General features: G+C 40.3%; 1 protein-coding gene across 1 annotated transcript in view; it reads right to left on the bottom strand.

Moving 5' to 3' along the window:
- SNCAIP (synuclein alpha interacting protein) overlaps positions 1-17415 on the bottom strand; it is a 55376-nt gene extending 37961 nt beyond the window's left edge. Inside the window, exons 1-2 of the mRNA XM_075726552.1 lie at positions 17359-17415; positions 7937-8009 (exon numbers count right to left, since the gene is read on the bottom strand). Coding sequence (XP_075582667.1) covers positions 7937-8009; positions 17359-17415 — 130 coding nt within the window. The remainder of the gene's footprint in view (positions 1-7936; positions 8010-17358) is intronic.
- Between the last annotated feature and the right edge of the window lie 2747 nt (positions 17416-20162).

The following is a 20162-nucleotide window of genomic DNA, read 5'->3' on the forward strand; positions in this document are numbered from 1 at the left end:
GAGTAGAGACAGCAAATGTGGCTTTACCAAGGGAAAACCATGCCTAATGTTAGTGGCCTTCTACAATGGAGTGACTGCATCAGTGGACAAGGGAAGAGCTACCAATGTCATCTATCTTGACTTTTGTAAGGCCTTTGACATGGTCCACCACAATATTCTTGCCTCTGATTTGGGGAGATAGGTTTGATGGATGGAGTATTTGATGGAAAAGGAATTGGCTGGATGGCCACGTCCAAAGAGTTGCAGTCAACAGCTCAATGTCCAGATAAGGATTAGTAACAAGTGGTGTTCCTCAGGGGTTTGTACTGGGACTGGTACTGTTCAGTATCTTTATTAATGACATAAACAGTGGGATTGAGTGCACCCTCAGCAAATTTGCAGATGACACCAAGTTGAGTGGTACAGTTGGTTTGTTTGAGGGAAGGGATGCTATCCAAAGGGACCTTGACCAGTCTTGAGGACTGGGCCCATGTGAACTTCATGAAGTTCAACAAGGCCAAGTGCAAGGTCTTGCACCCGTACGATGAGGGTGGTGAGACACTGGAACAGGTTGCCCAGAGAAGCTGGGATGCCCCATCCTTGGAAGTGTTCAAAGGTCAAGCTGGATGGGGCTTTGAGCAACCTGATCCAGTGAAAGATGTCCCCGTCCATGGCAAGGGTGTTGAACTAGATGATCTTTGAAGGTATCTCCCAACCCAACCCATTCTAGGATTCTATGATTCCATACATGAGAACAAACTCTGTTAGGTTGACTCTGTTGCTACCGATGAATGCATCCAAATGACTTTCCTTTACCTTGCTTTAAAAATTCACTTACTGTGGAGTTTACTCCACTTTCCATCATCATCATTAAGGTAGCCTGGGATTAGCATTTACAACTGCCCATACCGATCAATTTTTTTTTTAAATACAGTATTTCACCATATTGCTCACGTACTATATAATCATTTGGGTGTCTGCAGTAAGTATATACAAAGTTTCACATTTGGAGTTTTACTGTCCTCTGAAAGAAATGCCTGAACTTCTTCCTTGTGATATGACTTCAGCAGAGACTCTCTCTGGGATCAATTAAGACTTGTACTCATTCCAGGTCCATTTAGAGCACTGTGATTCAGACTTTGTATACAGACACCAAGACAGCCAGCATGGATTCACCAAGGGCAAGTCCTACCTGACTAACCTAGTGGCTTTCTATGAAGGAGTGACTGCATCAGTGGACAAGGGAAAAGCAACGGATGTCATCTATCTGGACTTCTGTAAGGCCATTGACACAGTCCCCCACAATATTATTCTCTCTAAATTGGGAAGATGTGGATTTGATGGGTGGACTGTTTGGTGCATAAGGAATTGGTGGGATGGTTGCATCCAGAGGGTAGTGGTCAACGGCTCGATGTCCATCCACATGGAGACCTGTGACAAGTGGTGTACCTTAGGGGTCCATACTGGGACCAGTGCTGTTTAACATCTTCATCAATGACATAGACAGCGGGATCGAGTGCACCCTCAGCAAGTTTGCAAACGACACCAAGCTGAGTGGTGCAGCTGACACACCGGGAGGATGAGATGTCATCCAAAGGGACCTGGACAAGCTGGAGAGCTGACCCTGTGTGAACCTCATGAGGTTCAACAAGGCCATGTGCAAGTTACCTGGGACGGGTCAACCCCCAATATCAATACAGGCTGGGGGATGAAGGGATTTAGAGCAGCCCTGTGGAGAAGGACTTGGGGGGGACTGGTGGATGAAAAGCTGGACAGGAGCCAACAATGCGCGCTTGCAGCCCAGAAAGCCAACCGAATCCTGGGCTGCATCAAAAGAAGCGTGGCCAGCAGGTCAAGGGAGGTGATTCTGCCCCTCTACTCTGCTCTGGTGAGACCTCACCTGGAGCACTGCGTCCAGCTCTGGAGCCCTCAGCACAAGAAGGACATGGACCTGTTGGAGCAGGTCCAGAGGAGGGACACAAAAATGATCCGAGGGCTGGAGCACCTCTCCTATGAGGACAGGCTTAGAGAGTGGGGGTTGTTCAGCCTGGAGAAGAGAAGGCTGCGGGGAGACCTTAGTGCAGCCTTTCAATACTTCAAATGGGCCTATAGGAAAGATGGGGACAATCTTTTTAGCAAGGCCTGTTGTGACAGGACAAGGAGTAATGGTTTTAAACTAAAGGAGGGTAGATTTAGACTGGACATAAGGAAGATATTTTTTACAATGAGGGTGGTGAAGCACTGGAACAGGTTGCCCAGAGAGGTAGTGGAGGCCCCATCCCTGGCAACATTCAAGGTCAGGTTGGACGGGGCTCTGAGCAACCTGATGTAGTTGAAGCTGTCCCTGCTCACTGCAGGGGGATTGGGCTAGATGACCTCTAAAGGTCCCTTCCAACCCAAAGCATTCTATGATTCTATGAATATTGGGGCTCCAAGAGATGGAGGAAGGGATGTTCCTTACATATTGATGGATAATCAAAAACAGTTCTGAATATCTATTTATTCTGTTATTAATATCACTGAAATCATATTTAACAACTTTAACTGAAGGTGGCACTGTTTTACAGTTTTAATATATTAATAACTTCCAGGAGTACATTTTAGGGTTCTTTAATGTAAGTTCTATAGCATGAGAACCTGAATTAAAGAACAACCCTGCACAGATAAGAACAGAGAGGATTTGTTCTCATTTAAGTGGAATTTGAAGTTACTCTAAAGAAAAAAAGAAAGGGTAAACAGGGTAAATAATAATTTTATTTTAAATAACAGTGCTTTTAAATAACAGTGCATCTTTTCCAGGTAATTCAAATATTAATACGAGCCTCAGTGTATGAATAAGTTTTCTTATCTTAGCTTGAGGAAGAACACTACAAAATCTGTCATTTCTAAAGCAGAGAATATAGAAGAGCCAAAAAAAATTTAAAAATTAATAAATTGAGTTTACTCTTGTCCAGACTGATCTAAGGATGTAAAAGAGAGGTAGCAAATAAAGTTCTACTGAAAAATCAGAAGTCATCATTCTGGCACAAAATGTGTAAAACAGGAAGAGGGATGTGAAAATGAGGTAGGAAAAAAGCTTATATATAGCTATCACAAGTGTCAGTGCATACTAATTATTGTTTTTTCTGAGAAAATTCTTCAGTATTCTACCACCGAATTATCCAATCAATTCTGTATTGTTTCAGACATATTTACCTGGGAGGCATTTGGAGCACAACAGGCTCTGTGAATTTAATGCCATATAACACTGCCTCCAAATCAAATTTTACTTTAATTTCTCTCATTGCTAAAAACTACCAAGAGCTTGAGACAGAAACTGTGTGCAATTTTATATTCACTGACTTAATTCTTTTTCTCAAATAGGAAACTAATCTTCTGAATAATTTTGTGAATGACAATTACTTTGGGAATGAATAAAGCAGTGTAGAAGGATAACTGCTGGCTTTTATCAACCTGTGAATAAAGATCTAGAGTAGGATATTTTCCTCTTTTGAGACACACATTTAACGACAACCAAAAGTCATCATAGCTGACAGAATATACATGAACAATGATATGGCTCAGTGAAGCTTGTTGAGCACAGGTGTCTTGAACCATTTGCTCAAGTGGCCTTAGAAAATCTGCTCAGAAAGAAAGCAACCAATTTCATGCTTAATAACAAAAGCATAAAGGACTGATTTCTGTTTCAATTCATCATTCTACATTAGACAATGCTGGAAATCAATGGGCAGGCTGGCTAACACTTGATTTCAGAAAAATGAGTTAGCTAGATCCATTTTTAAAATACACTCTCTAATTATCTATCTTTGAAGAAGAACAATGCCCATCTTAGTTATTATGCTAGCTACAAAGATTATTCTCTTGAAGCATGATGGCAGAGAAAACAATTACCCTTAATCGCTCTTTACTGTGGATATACTAGGATTTGCCATACACCTTTTCTCCAATCCCATGTATCTTTTACCTTGTAATTGGAGGGTACTGACACACATACTTTGGCTCCAAGGATCCCTTGGAATTTTCCTGAGTCAGAATTCCCTAAATCCAAGGAAGGACACAGAGGAGTCAGGGCAGAGACTGTACTAACTGCATGACTTTCATGCACATCTTGCAAAAGGGTGAAGAAGGAACCACAGGACCTTCCCACCAGTACAGATCACTGGCCAGTGCTGTCCTATAAATGGAGGTGACAGTGGGAATTCAGGGATGAAAAACTAGACATAGGGAAATCCTTTCTCAGACTTACTAATCTCTCCTTGTCCAAAAGAACAAGTAATTTGAGCAAAAGTTACAGGCAGGCAGAAATAGTTAAAAAAAAAATCTGTTGAAAGGTCTATGTGAGATACTTGAGAAAGCACACTGACTGGTAAACACTGGTATGTTTGCCTAGGATCAAAAGTGCTTAGAGTAATTTGAAAACAATGTAAGCAAACAGTTTCATATGTTACTAACATACTGTTGAAGGTTTACATGAAATGGGGAAAGAAAATGGGATTTACAGGGCTACCTACTAAACTTATCTGTGAACAATGAATAGTAAGACTTTCATAATATCAGCCATATAATGAAAAAAAAGTAATTCCACAAAGAGGAACTGTCTGGTTTAAAACTGTTCTAACAATCTTGTTTGCAAAAATGGTTGTCTGCACATTTATACATATTTTTAAGTTTAAAGTTGAATCTTATTTTCTCTATACTTTTGTCTTAACTGTCTTAGCAAACTAAATATTTTTCTGAGACAAAGCTGACAGAGGATTATTTTTTAGATTATTAGAGTCCTGAAACATCTAATGCTATTGCTAACTTACACTTAATTTTTAGTTATTCTAAAAAATAATTCTTGGATAGGTCTACTTCCACATTCTTCTCTGTTTTAAAGAAGAAACGCAACCTCTATCTGAGCAGGATTCAGTATGAGGTAGAAAGCTGGATCAGCTCTTTGTAAAACCTCTGAGTTTTTCTACATGTAATTACTTAAATTGCCAATGGAATACAGATATAAAATAGCATGAATGTCATGCATACTAAAGAGCTATGATATAGTTTATCTTCATCAAAAATAGCACATAGGAACAATAATTTGGGGAACATTTTTTAATGGTCTACAGTATGAGGAAGGCAAGAGACTGCATCAAAAGCAACTATGAAAAATCAACAGATGGGGCCTTACATGATGGTGACTGATGCAGCTCTGTTGATATTTCAAGATACTTCAGATACTGAAGTCTGTACAGGGATGTGAAGTGATACCTTCGTGTTCAGCACTATATGTCTACTCAGGGATTAAGCAGAGTAAAAATAAAATAGATTTTAGTACCATTTCCAATTCACCAAAACTCCTAAGTGATAAGTAGAGAGAAAAAATAGATTTAAGTACTGTTTCCAGTTTGCTAATACTATTATCAGTGCTAAAGACCTCTTTTTTGACTCAAGACTTTTAAACAAAGCTGTGAATTAATTTCCACTGGCAGACTCCCCAGTGCTACTACTGTCTTCCAGCAATGCCTGTACTTGCTTCTGTCAACCCCTTTTCAAGGCAACAGATGAGTGCAGATGTAATTAAAATCATCATTGAAAAATGTCCAACTGCAGAAGCGACCATGAAACAACAGAGCTACACAGTAAGTCGTCAATATCACATGGTCTTAAGGAAGAGCTCATAACCAGTGCTTCATCCTTGCTATTGGTCTTCATTGGTCTGCATTTTACTTTAAGACTATCTGAATTTTAAATTTTATTTTAAATTTTTGAATTTTAAAAAGAATATACTCTTCTTCCTGAAAACAGATACCAATGCTGCCACTGCAGCTGAGCAGTCCTCATGAACAGACCAGCCAGTACAATATTTCTTAGGGGCTATTCTTGCACTCCTTCTCTGGTTCACCTTGCTCTTGGAGCAGCTGAGTGATTTTAACTCTTTTTATGACAAGACAAGATAATGTCCTGCTGCCACATGATCAGCCGCTAATACTGATAGGCAGAGAAGGCGGGGGGGGGAATGGCAGTGGGAAGAAAACATGGGGGAAGAGACATGGAAGACATGAGGCGGGTACTGGGTGGGGAATGAAGGGGGTGACAGTGAGGGGCAGTGAATGGTGGGGAGGAGAATGGTGAGAAGAATGGGAGAAAGAAGGGTCTAGAAGAATGGTGTGAAGAATATTGGGAAAGACTTGAGGGGAAGACTGGGGGGGAAAACAGGGGAAAGACTCATGGGGAAGAATAGTGGGAAAGACTGGGGAGGGAAGAACATGGGGGAACAAAGGTAAGCTCTGAGGAAATGCGGGGAAAGAATGGTGCGGTGAACACTGGGGAGAATAGGGATGAAGAATGGTGGGGAGGAATGGTAGGGAGAACCGGTGGGAAAACAGTGGGGAGAATGGCAGAGAGAGTGGTGGGGAGAATGGGGGAAGAAGAATGGGAGGATGAATGTGGGGAGGAATGAGGGGATGAATGGTAAGGAGGATGGCAGGGAAGAATGAGGAGTCATGGGGGAAGAAGTGGGGAAGAAAGAGGGAAGGATGGAGGAGGAATAAGGGAAGAATGGGGGAAGAATGAGGGGGGAGAAATGGGGTGAGAATGGGAGAATGGGGAGAGAGTGGGGAGAATGGGGTAAGTGGGTAAGAAGGAGGGAAGGAGAGGGGAAGAAGGGGGAAGGATGGGACAAAAGTGGAAGAAGAGAGGAAGAAAGGGATGAGGAAGGGGGGAAGAAGGAGCAAGAAGGTAGGAAGAATAGAGAAGAAGAGTGATAGGGGCAAGGAAGGGCAAGAACAGAAGGGTGTAATGGGGGAGGATGGGGGGAATATGGAGGGGAGGATGGCAGCGGATGGGGGAGGACAAGGGGAACACTGGGGTAGAATGAGATAGGGCAAATTCAGGGGGGTGAATCAGGGGTTCTCTCCCTTTCCACTTCTTCCCTGCCTCTGCTTGCAGCAGGTAATAATATGTGCGCAATCACTGCTGTGCCCTGTGTGGGTAGTAACATGGCAAGCAGGTATGGTAAGGAAAGCCTTCCTTCCCTTTATTGCCAAGGGCAGTGGCATACGGCTGTCATGACCTGGCCTTTAATGACTGATAGAAGAAGTAGCTCTCAGAAAGTTTCGACTTGGTTACACACCTCAGAAATTTACAACTCTGTGAAAGGAAATATAGAAATAAAACTTGTCAAACTATAGCACAGTTCTGAAAGCCTTCTATCATCCCACAAATTCCAGGTCTCCCATTTCTGTTATAAAGGTACTTGATGAAACAACACTAACAAAAGTTCAATTAAAGCATTAGAAAACACAATAAACTTTTCATAGCTTAACAAAAATGCTCCTCTCACCAATTAATTTCTCCCCCATCAGGAAGAGACAAACAAAAGGGGATTAATCTCATTTACAGAGTTAAAAACAACACTGAATGCATTTTTTGTCAGGGGGGCAGGGGGAAGGTCTCCAGCTGGTTCTCATCTATACGCCATGATTCTTCATTTAGTTTACACTATTAAACTCAAAAACTCTGCTTTAATCTTAACTATTACAGTATGCCTTAGAGTAGATTCTATCATGTAGCATCCTTGATACAGTTTCAGACTCTGGCAAAACATCATCCCTCAAACTGGTCGTGGCCATATGGGTAGTAAATGTATCCAACATTTTTTCATTGGCGCCTACATTATTACGTCTTGTCACCAATGGCTTCTCGGGTTTTCAAGTAAATTGTTGCATATATTGTGGTTTGGAGCTGCTGAGATGAAGCCCTACATTTATCTGTATATAGCCAAATCCTTTTTTGGAACTTTTTTTTACTTCTAATGAACTAACATCTGCTGAAAAAAAGGTCATGTTTCCAGAAAGCTGTACAAAAATGAGAGAAAACAAAACAACAGAACACGGCCAAGAAGCTATTGTTGCCAAGTTGTACATGATAAAAAGTAGCCTAGAAAATGATGGTTGGACAGAAGTGGGCATCATACCTGATCTGTCTTCATTTTGTGAATCACACCTTCTACATAATTCTGGGATGGTCTTGAGAGAAGTTACAGAATACTGTAAAAAAGGAAAAAATGTATATGAAGTAATTAATTTTAAAAGATAAAAACTAAGACTTTCAAGAGATCCTGATGTCATGGGCACAGCCTAAATCTACCAACTCAAGGGTACTTCTGGCAGTCTGATGGTCTTCTCAGGTTGCATGAGAAAAGCAGATGGCATCTGCTTTTGTGTCCCACCTCAAGGGATATTAAACAGACTTTCAAAGCTACAGCAAAGCATCCCACCACCTCAGATTTCTCCTTCCTGCAGACCAACATTATTCAAGTCACAAACACATTTTATATATCCATCCTTTCCATGGGATGCAAGATACAGCAAAGGTGATCTAGGCTTCACCATAAATGTGGAGGGTCTCACTTTGCCCACCTGGGCATCTATTATGGTGATTATACTGCAAGATACTTAATGCTTAAAAATTAGAATTCAAGCTTTCACAAACCAATATGTAAAAGTAATACAGCATATTTGCACCTTAGAGATCTGATTTCAGAGAGGGATGCGTGTACATACATGTGTCAGATAACAGGCTCATTTCTCTACCCTAGGCTTTATTAATGCAAACTTGCACTATTACTTTGATGTGGCAGGATATGCCTGATATTAACCAGTATGTTATCCGCTGAATTCAGCATTAAAAAGGAAAAAAAACAGGGATGACATATGTATCTTACTGAACAGAAATCTTTTTCTTATAAACTTGTGGAACACCCTTGGTAAGACACATGATCCAGTGTTATAAAACTACACATTCTGACATACAGAAATTAAGTTACTTAATAGCAAGCCTTCCTTAATAAAATGCTTAAATGTTACAGGAATCTTCACTTAAACAAATGAAAATCATTATGTCTGTGAAAGATCAATGGCTTTGCTTGTATAAAAAACCTATTAAAAACAGTATTTTGGAAACTAAAACAGACAAAAAGCATTTAGGATTAGCACAACTGAAAGATTTTAAAGAATATATAAACACCATATGTTTTCAAAGAAACAGATATTTTTAGCTGGTGTGCTATTGACCAATGAAGCAAAACAACTACATATAAAACCACATGAGCTTTCCATACAAAAAAGAAATGGTCATATATTGTCCTGTTTTTGGCTAACAGTTCGTCATTCAAAGTTTGATGTGCTTCTAATGCACAGCTGGCGATCTACTTCAAAATAATCTAAAGTTGACCTCATGTGACCAATTGCAGAAGTAATTTACTTCTCTGGTGCAAATTTAAGACTGTTGCTCAATGATTGTAGTTACTTTATTAAGCCTCAAAAGCCTCTCCCCTGCCTTACTTCTTCCTTTGCTGACCTGACTCAGGGATGTATTGAGAAACCTCAACAACAACAAGAATCTCTCGTAAGTATTCCCAGGATCAGCACTGAACTTATTAATTAAAATGTGTAGCAGCACTCTACAGAACTACCTAATGACTCCAATGCCCATTAAACAAGACGTTGTCTATAAGACTGTGACTGTTCCAGGATGTAACAGCCTAAAGCAACAAAGAGCAGAACAGAGACAGGGAGAAAGATGCTACTAAAAACAAATTAATACAAGTTAAACACACATGGACAAACACCATGTGCTTGTGCTTCACTCTAGTTATTGTTTAATAAAGATTGAGCTTTAATAGCTATACATGTTGCTATTTCAGCACAAAGACTCAGAAGGCAAATGTTGAACTGGTCTAGTAAGATTCTTAAGAGAATCCAAGGGACATGTCTCCAAGGAATATGGTAGCTTCATAAGACCAGCTGGTGCAGCTTAAACTATTACACAGTTTGTAATTCAATTAGAATGAGGCCTTTTGTATTCCATTGCTACGTGTTTTGTCAGGCAACCTCAAAAACAGAAAGCCATTTCTCTTTTTGTCTTTTTTTCCTGTTCTTTCCTGGAAGAACAGATTTTCTTTCTGTTTCAACATTGCACTAAAATGTATTCAGTTACCACCTCCCACCACCAAAAAATCTATTGAATGCTATACATTTGATTATGCATTTTAATCATATTGGTTTGATTTCATTATCAGATTTCCTCCCACTCACCTCTGTCCTCAAAAAGACTTCTGTGCATTTACATTTCTGCCATCTGTATTTTGTGGTCAAGATGTGGAGAACTGGCTTTTGGTCCAGGAACTAACTAAAATTACTCTTTAAAGAGGACCTTTCTCAACAACAAGCACAATCCGTCACCAGCTCTTCCCTCCAGAACTACCTCCTCTCATACTCTAGCTCCAGCTCTGATCATCAGTAATGCTTTTCTTCAACCAAAAAGTTCAAGGTTAATAGGGGTATCACAGAGGAACAGCAAAAGAAGTTGAGATTGCAACCCTTCCCTGGAACAGAATTTTAGACTTAACGCTTATTCAATGGCATTTAAAATTAATTATTTCCCACTTTTCATTCAATAATTTTAAATTGATTTACATACAAAATTAAAACACCATTTCTCACATTTCACCATTAGAGTAACCAAGTCAACCAGAGTTGAGGGCCATGTCCAAAGGCATAAGTGACAATGTGAGAGCTAAGCACATCAGATCGCTTCATTAGTCAATGGTTATTGTGATCTGTGATCTTTGGTATTTAATCAAAGTGTGTTGTGGTTGATGGAGAAATTCAAACAAACAAAACTAAGGGCTTCTTCCCAGGATAATGCACGTAATGGCATTTTTGATTGCTCTTTCAGGTTTGGGTTCTTTTTCTGCATTTAAGGCATGCCTACGTCCAACCTGAAATAGCGAATTTCAGTAAACCCCTTAAGAACTTCGTAAGATGGAAGAAGAGTATCAACAGCAAACGAGACAAGAAGCAGTAACAAGTATTCCATGCAAATGCAAGATATTCCCAATTTTCTTCAACAGACACTATTAATTCAGGGGAAAACAGAATCTCACGTATGATACAAAATATTTGTTCATTATGTAAAGCTGCGCTACAGAATTTGAATTAATGTAAATGTTAACCTTTGAAATTTCACATTGTTCTCAAATTTTAATGCAATGAATTTTAAACCCAACACATAAGAAAAAAAACTTCAATCTCTAGTAAGGCTGTTCTGTGCTGTGCCACCTGTCTGCCACTTGCAGACTCACTTGTGTCTGAGAAATATCAGAAAAAAGAAATACTAGATCACGAGTAGTAGCATAGAAATGTATATACAAAATAGTAAGAAAATTGTAAATTAAAAAGCAAAAGTTACTTTTTAATGTTCTGTTGTGGAGAATACCTTTAATGTCTCCTGAAATGGAGTCAAAGGACAAAGCTGAACACATAGTGTAAGTCTCAGACCATGTAATCGGAACCCGAACACCCAAAACCACTAAGGACCACGTCCTACTCCAACTGGAGTCAGTATCAAAGCTCAACAAATTCAGCTCCACTGGATCAAGACACCAGTGACTGTCCTGCTCTTAAATGCACAGGTCCTTGTTTCCATTTAGATAGAGAAAACAGACACCCTCCTTCATTATAGCTAATTTGTTTTCAGGTGTTATTATTACCGTAAGCCATTTAACAGTCTCATTTCAGTTTATTTGCTATAGTGGAAAATAAACAGTTACATTAATATTCAAATCCCATTAAATTAACACCTTTATATTACATTTGCTTAATCATTTATAACTGTGCAACACCACTCTTTTTCCTAGACATTTATTTGCGAGTAGCAAGCTACATCAAGAACAAGTAATACAATAATACTTGGCCTAAGGTTGCAGGAAGAATTTTCTCAATAGTAGTATCAATTTAAGCAGCTCCAGAGCAAAAAAGTGGAGGAAAGAGATTAGGCTGGCACAGTGCCTGTGAGAAATAACACCTCCCCAAAATAAACTTCTTACTTAATGGCTGTGATCAGCATCTTTGGAGTACTGGTTAGGTTATTTGTGCTATGTATTGTTTATAGCATCTTACATAGACACTTCATATGTTATTCTTCCCTTTAACTTTAAAGGAGACCTATATAGACACTAACACTGTTAAAGGTACAAAATGTTTGTATGAATCTAACACTTTCTATAAATGTTTTAGTGGCCATCTGCATTTTGTTTCATTCATGAAAGGAAAATAAAAAGAGAATTATCAATGAGTTGATCAGCTGGATGGGAAATAAATCAACCCACTGCAGTCAGTGACTGCGTCTGCACAACTATGTAGGATCCTCCATGCTGAGCCCTGAAGTCCTGGTCACTGGGTAGGCAAAGTCCAGCTGTGTGTTGCCTGCACACCTGTGTGAGCCTGAGGGGTGACCCAGCTCCTTCCATGGCTAAGAAAGGGTGACAGCAGGCTCAGGAGGTGCCCCATGCCAAGTAAATTGGAGGCCACAAGATGGGCCATACTCCTGACAATATAGAGTTTACAGATGCTCTGCCAGGCGAAGACTGACATGAAGTTTTTCAAGGTGTTTCAAAATACCTGACAATTCAACAGCTGCTTAATTATGTTTGATTTAACTTACTGCACTCACATTTCACAAACTTTCAAATTAGGCCCAGTCCTGCACTGGCACCACTGAACCAGGCTTTTATTCATACAGAGCTATTTGAATGATCACAACAATAATCTATACATTCAACCCCAAATAGTCTACAAATATCTAGCACCAGGAGCTCTCATTATGGCCAGGTCATTTGGTATTATTTCTGTAAACCAAGAAATAAAATAGTTTCCATTTGCACAATTTGCCAGTGCAATAGAAAACCTGCATTTTAATTAAAGGATTAGGAAACCTTCAGGTAACTATAGCAATAGCATACAACTTACAAGCAGGAATAAATTTATGGGCAAAATCAAGAGTCCTAATCGGAAAAAGGGGGAAGTTTAAACATACTTTTAATTTTATACTGTATCTTATCATTTAATGAGACTTCAAAGTCATATTTTTTTTTCTTTCCTGTGAGTGTTATTTATGAAGAAATAAATGAAAATATTCAGCTTGGTTGCTTAACGTCATTGCACACAGAATATCACTTTTGTTTAATGTAAACAAGAGTCCCAGGAAACTACTCTGCTGTCTAAACTACACTCACGTATACTATACCAGATGGATTTGGAATAGTAGCATTGTAGTTTGCAAAATAAGCATTGTATTTGTATTCCAGGGCCCTGAGGGAATTGGTAGATGTAGTTGCTAAGCCACTCTCAATCATATTTGAAAAGTCACGGCAGTCAGATCAAGTCTCCAGTGACTGGAGAAAAGCGAATATTACATCCATTTTTAACAAGAGTAAAAAGGAGGACCCCGGGAACTACCAACCAGTCAGCTTCACCTCAGTGGCTGGTAAGACTGTGGGACAGATCCTCCTGGAAATAATGTTGACACATATGGAAGACCGAGAGGTGGTTAGAGACAGCCAACATGGCTTCACAAAGGGCAAATTGTGCCTCTCTAAGCTAGTAGCCTTCTACGATGGAGTGATAAGAGCTACAGATGTCATCTACCTCAACTTCTGCAAGGCCTTTGGCACGGTCCCACACAACATCCTTGCCTCTGATTTGGAGAGATACAGGTTTGATGCATGGACGGTTAGATGGATAAGGAATTGGTCATGTCCAACAAGTTACAGTCAATGGCTCAATCTCCAAGTGGAAACCAGTAATGAGGTCCCTCAAGGGTGCAAAATGGAACCAATACTATTTAATAACTTCATCAATGACATAGACATTGGGATTGAGTGTGCCCTCAGAAAGTTTTCACATGACATCAAGCTGAGCGGTGCATTTGATTCACTTGAGGGAAGGGATGCCATCCAGGGGGACCTTGACAGGCTTAAGGAGTGGGCCCATACAAACCTCATGAAGTTCAACAAGGCCAAGGTTCTGTGCCTGGGTCAGGGCAACCTCCAGTATCAATACAGACTGGGGGATTGAGAGCAGCCCTGCAGAGAAGGACTTGGGGATACCAGTGGATGAAAAATTGGACATAAGCTGGCAATGCACTTGCAGACAGGAAGCCAATTGTATTTTGGGCTGCATCAAAAGAAGTATGACCAGCAGGGTTGAGGGAGGTGATTCTCCCTCTTGACTGTGTTCTCAGGAGACCATGCCTGGAGTACTGCAGCCAGCTCTGAGGCCCCGAGCAAAAGAAGGACATGGACCTGTTGAAGCAAGTCCAGAGGAGGGCCATGGAAATCTTCACAGGGCTGGAATACCTCTGTTATGAAGAAAGGCTGACAGAGTTGGGGTTGTTCATCCTGGAGAAGAGAAGCTGCAGGGAGACCTTCTTATGGCCTTTCAGTATATAAATGCAGCTTATAAGAAAAATAGAGAAAGACTGTCTACCAGAGCCTGTAGTGACAGGACAAGGGGCAACTGCAAGAGGGTCAATTTAGATTGAATATAAGGAAGAAAATTTTTACAATGAGGGTGGTGAGACACTGGAACAGGCTGCTCAGAGAAGTGATGGATGCCCACTACTGACGATTGTATTGGGTTTATGTGGCAAACTAGCATGGGGGGCTGCAGGGGTGGCTTCTGTGAGAAGACAGCAGAAGCTGTCCCCCATGTGGGACAGAGCCAGTTCCAGCTAGCTCCAAGATGGACCTGCTGCTGGCCAAAGCTGAGCCCATCAGTGATGTTGGTAGCACCTCTGAGATAACATGTTTAAGAAAGGGTAAAAACCACTATACAACAGCAGTTGTTGGAGAGGCATGAGAAGATGTGAGAGAAACAACTGTGTAGACACCAAGGTCAGTGAAGAAAGAGGGGGAGGAGATGCTCCAGGCATTGGAGTAGAGATTCCCCTGCAGCCCATGGAGGTCCATGGTGGAGCAGGTGGATATGCCCTGAAGGAACCTGCAGACTGTGGAGAGCCCATGCTGGAGTAGGCTCCTGGCAGGAACTGTGGCCTGTGGAGAGGAGCCCACGCAGCAGCACACTTTCTGGCAGGATCTGTGACCCTGCGGAGGACCCATGCTGAAGCAGTCCATTCCTGACTGCAGCCCATGGGAAGGACCCACTCCAGAGCAGTTTATGAACGACTGTATCCTGTGGGAGGGACCCCACACTGGAGCAGAAAAACAGTGTGAAGAGGAAGGAGCGGCAGAGACAAACCATTATGAACTGACCACAACTCCCATCTCCCCCATCCCCCTGCGCTGACTGGGGCAGGGGTGTAAAGAAGCCAGGAGTGAAGTTGAGCCTGGGAAGAAGGGAGAGGTGGGGGGAAGGTGTTTTTAGATTTGTTCTTATTTCTCATTATCCTACACTGTTTGATTAGCATTAAATTAAATTAATATCCCCAAGTCTAGTCTATTTTGCCTGTGACAGTTACTTAATGAGTGATCTCGCTGTCCTTATCTTGACCCATGAGCTTTTTTTCATATTTTTCTCCCCATCTTGTTGACAGAGGGGGAGTGATAGAGCAGCATGGTGGGGACCTGATGGCCAGCCAAGGTCAATCCACCAAAACGGGGCTTTGAGCAACCTGGTCTAGTGAAAGATGTCTCTGTCCATGGCAGGGGGCTTGGAACCAGATGACCTTTGAAGGCCCCTTCTAACTAAAGCCATTCTATGAGTCTATGATTTTGGAGAAATGTACATTTTCATTTTCTTATGTACAAATGCAATATAAACAAAAAAAAAGAAACCAAAACCACTTACATATCTATTTGCCTTTTAAAACAAATTCCTGTCCATTTTCTTTGTCTATTACATTTTGGTCATTTTGGCTGAAATGGTCGGCAAGGGTCTGGACTATACACAGTGGCTTTCTAAATCAGGTACATTTATAAAGTGCATCATTTTAACATCCTTCTTGCTGCCATTATTTTTAGTCAGTACTTTTCTGCACTGGATTAGAACCAGAGGGCTAACAGGAACAATATAAATTGTTAACACTGATGCTGTGCAGCTGCTCTTTCCACAGCAGAATAATGATAAAATGTGAAGGTCAGGTATCTCTAAATTGTATGTGGTGAGATATGAGTAGAGCACTAGAATAATCATGAATTCTCTTGTTAATCTGGATTTTGGCAACAAATCCTTTGTTCTCTTACCTGCTAAAGCAGGGAGTAAAACTGCTACCTCTATAATTTGTGCTGGTTTTTTATTTAAGGTTCAGTGTCCAATGAAAGAACAGCCTATTAAAACAGGCAGCCTGAGCTGTTCAGCGGAAAAGTGAGTAACCTAACCCACCAGTATGCAGCAACAGCCACAATGGGAGAGACATGGAAAGGTTACATCTATTACGTTTTACAATTTTACAAAACTGAGTATAGAAACAGATACCAGGACATGATCTAGCATAATACAGTAATAAGAAGAGAGTTGCCCAGAATAAGGTATTCGCTCAAGATTGGCTCATTGTCTTATAATATTTTGGGCATTTGCCATATTGCTCTTTAATAAAAAGTCAATGTTACAATAGGTAAAAATAAAATCCTCTCCAGAAGGAATCTGTCTGCAAATAAAACATCTGGAATGTTTTAAAATGAATCAAGAGTCCCAAATGCTAAAGGGAAAACCAGGCCTTTTGTAAAAAAGAAAGAAAGAAAACTATAAAATTATGAAAAAAGCAGAAGGAGATGGCAGCACACTTTCTTTGATCTGAAAATTGAATTAATTATTTTCTTATAGCGGATTTAATGTATGTATTCAAGTCCATCATTAATCAGACATTCAACGTATTAGCAACTCTATTACACAAAAAGCAGAAACACTGGCAGTAAGAGTATTATTATGAGTGACAGAATATACTGTATCAGTGCTTCCTATAAGAACCACTAACAATGTAGATGAACAGTATTTTTGCTTGCAGTTACAGCTGCAGTTTTTTTAGTTGTGGTACTCAGGATTAGTGCTGACTATAAATCCCTGGAAGTCCTTCCGCCTCTTTCTGTACTCTACCATGTCACAGGTAGAGTGACATGACACCTATAGATACAATTTTGCTGTATTTGGAGATGGCTACTAGTGGAAAGGGCAGAGTAACAACTTACATGAAAACGGAGCAATTCAGAGGTGAGAGAGGCAGGAGGTTTTTTATAACAGAAATACACTGAATTAAAAAAAAAAGTTTATAATTTTGGTGTCTAAGGTTAGCATTGGAGAGCACATAAGTCATTCAAGACAACAGAGTAGATAAGCAACCCAGAAATAAAACTAATTTATTAATTTGATTTCCAAGTTATTTTTACTACCTGAAGGAGAGGAATCAAGTTTTCCTGCCAAGCTTATTAGAGATTTCCCTTACAAAACACCTTATTTTATTCTAGATTCAACCTACTTAAACATTACTATATATGAGGTAAAAAGGAGTGTGGCTTCGAACAAGTGTTGTTTGTTATATCAGGATTGAGATATCTAAGATTGTCTCAACTTGAGCAAATAAAATAAGACTTGTACTTACCGATATATCATCACTAAAATCTATTTCATCCAAATCAAGGTATTCAGGGGCTTCCATTATTCTCCTATGGACATTTTGGGTGAGTCAGCACAGCAGTGAAGACCTAATTAAGAAAAGAAAAAATGGATTGTCTACTAAAGAGTCAAAACCACACAGAAATGTTTTAATATAGTTGCTAGACTATGGAAAACATTTAACTTGTATAGTAAAGTGTTTCATAACTTAATCCTAAAAGCTAAATATGATTTGCTATCTCTACTCTACATATCATGAAGAAGCCATCTCAATTTTTAGGGAGAATAGCTAGGTGGTACTTGAACTGGAAGTCAGAAATACTTGATTCAGCAACACTCAGTCCTTCCAGATGTTCAATATAGGTGTAAGGACCTAAGCTGTTGACACCCTCATGACCCTGCAACCACAGCTGCGCTAATTACGTATCTTCTTTTAAGGATGCTATTACTTTACTGGTCTGAACAGAGCAACTTCTGTTACTATAGCTTTCCTCTGCTCAAGAAGATGGAAAAGAACTGAGAATCATGCTGTGCACAGAAAACAAAATGCTATCCCCCTTATCTCCACTTCTCCGTACAAGCAGACTAACACACAATGCAGTCAGTGCTTTACAGATGGATGATTTTTCTCTCCTCAGCCTGCAAGTACACTTCCCCCAAAACCATAACCAAGGCAAAACCAGAATTATATCAATGTGCGCTGATTATCAGCAGCCTTAACCATTTCCTCACAGCGAGGGAAAAACAAGAGAAAACTCTTACAAAGCAAGAAATTTGGCTGGAAAATTCAGTATGTAATTCTGAATAAACCACCAGAAGATCAAGGACAATAAAACCCGCATTACTTTCTTAATCTAACTAGAATGAAGGTGTGTATTATCACTACAGACAAGTACAACAGAAGTAAAAGTGGAAAAAGGAAGCTATTTTAAAGGAAGCTGAAAAAGAAAGGGATAATGCATTTTTAAATAATGTGAGGCACTACATAAGTGTTAAGTATTATTATGGAAGCAAATTAAATCCTTCTAGTACTTGTACATAACAAAAGGAAATGCCTGAAAGAAAAAAATGATACAAGCCCAGTTTATTCATACGACAACTGCCAAGAAATATGTTTATGAATAATGAAGTCAGCTGTGTAGGTCTAAATAAAACCACTGTGTGAAACATTCATATGCTGTTAAGAATGTCCTAGGAAAAGGGGTTTGAAGAAAATGCTTTTCTGCAGGTGTTATACTTATTGGCAAACAAAACCTCAGTCATTAATCTCCTTCATAAAACCCCATCCAAGCACAAAGCTGATCTTAAGACACTTATTCTTGAAAAGTTATTAGAAGAACCAAGAGGCAAATCTACAGTTTTAAGCTAAAAGAGCTGGAAAAGCAAATTTTTATTTCTCACCAAGTGTCCTGGTTTCAGCTGGGATAATTTTCTTCCTAGTAGCAGGCACAGTGCTGTGTTTTGGATTTAAGATGAGAATAATGTTGATAACACACTGACGGTTTAGTTGTTGCTAAGTACTGCTTATGCTAGTCAAGGACTTTGCAGCTTCCCATGCTCTGCCAGGTGCACAAGAAACTGGGAGGGGGCACAGCCAGAATAGTTGACCCAAACTGACCAAAGGGCTATTGCATACCGTATGACGTCATGCTCAGTATAGAAACTGGGGGGGTTGGCCCGGGGAGCAGCGATCGCTGCTCAGGGACTGGCTGGGTATCGGTCAGCAGGTGGTGAGCAATTGCATTGTGCATCACTTGTTTTGTATATTAATATTATTATTATTTTCCCTTCCTTTTCTGTCCTGTTAAACTATCTTTATCTCAACCCATGAATTCTACTTTTTTTTCCCCTGATTCTCTCCCCATCCCATTGGGGCAGGGAACATCTCTGTGTTGTTTAGCTGCCTGCTGGGTTAGACCATAACACCAAGTTACTGAAGGTGAAGGACTATTCAGCATCATTTCCCTTTAAATGGCAGCAGAGGGATGGGGATGGGGGAATAAAGCATGGCTTTTCTTTAATGTATTAGGATATTTCTGCTTCTTGCAATAGGAGAAGGAAGGAACTCCTGGGAAGGAGAAACTGGAGAGGAAGGCAGCATGTAAGAACAACCTCAGCTACCTGTTATTTGCTCTCACTGTTGCTGTTAGACTTGAGTGAAGCAGTGGGAACGGAGATGGCTACGAAAAGGTAAAAGCAGTGTAAAGCCCTCAGTCCAACTTGATATGAGGAGACAGAAGTGGCTATAATATGAAACTAATCGGAAGCTTTTCATTTTGCACAATTCCCAAATGCTAAGTTTATTCTTAGATGGAACCACTAAAATCAGACAAAATCCTTGCAATGAAAGGAATTAGGTGTTGTGAAAAGGTGTGACATTCAGGTCTACAGATTCTTTTCCACATTAGAGATTTTGCTTTCTTAACAGAAACATAGAATTTCAGTATATATTTTTAAAGTTATGTTGCATTCGGGTGACATTACAGCTTGTGGCAAAGCGCACTGTCACTGGTTTGCATGGCGAAGTTCTGGTAGCAGGGGGGGTTACAGGGATGCCTTCTGTGAGAAGATGGCAGAAGCTGTCCCCATGTCCAATAGAGCTAGTGCCAAGCAGCTCCAAGATGGACCCCTCAGTGGCCAAGGCTGAGTCTGTCAGCGATGGTGGTAGTGCCTCTGGGATAACATATTTAAGAAGGGGAGAAAACAGCTGCGCAACAGCAGCTCGGAGAGAGGAGTGAGAATATGTGAGAGAAACAGCCCTGCAGTCACCAAGGTCAGTGCAGGAGGAGG

The sequence above is a fragment of the Pelecanus crispus genome, chromosome Z, assembly GCF_030463565.1.
Source record: "Pelecanus crispus isolate bPelCri1 chromosome Z, bPelCri1.pri, whole genome shotgun sequence".
In the NCBI taxonomy this organism is placed as follows: Eukaryota; Metazoa; Chordata; class Aves; order Pelecaniformes; family Pelecanidae; genus Pelecanus; species Pelecanus crispus.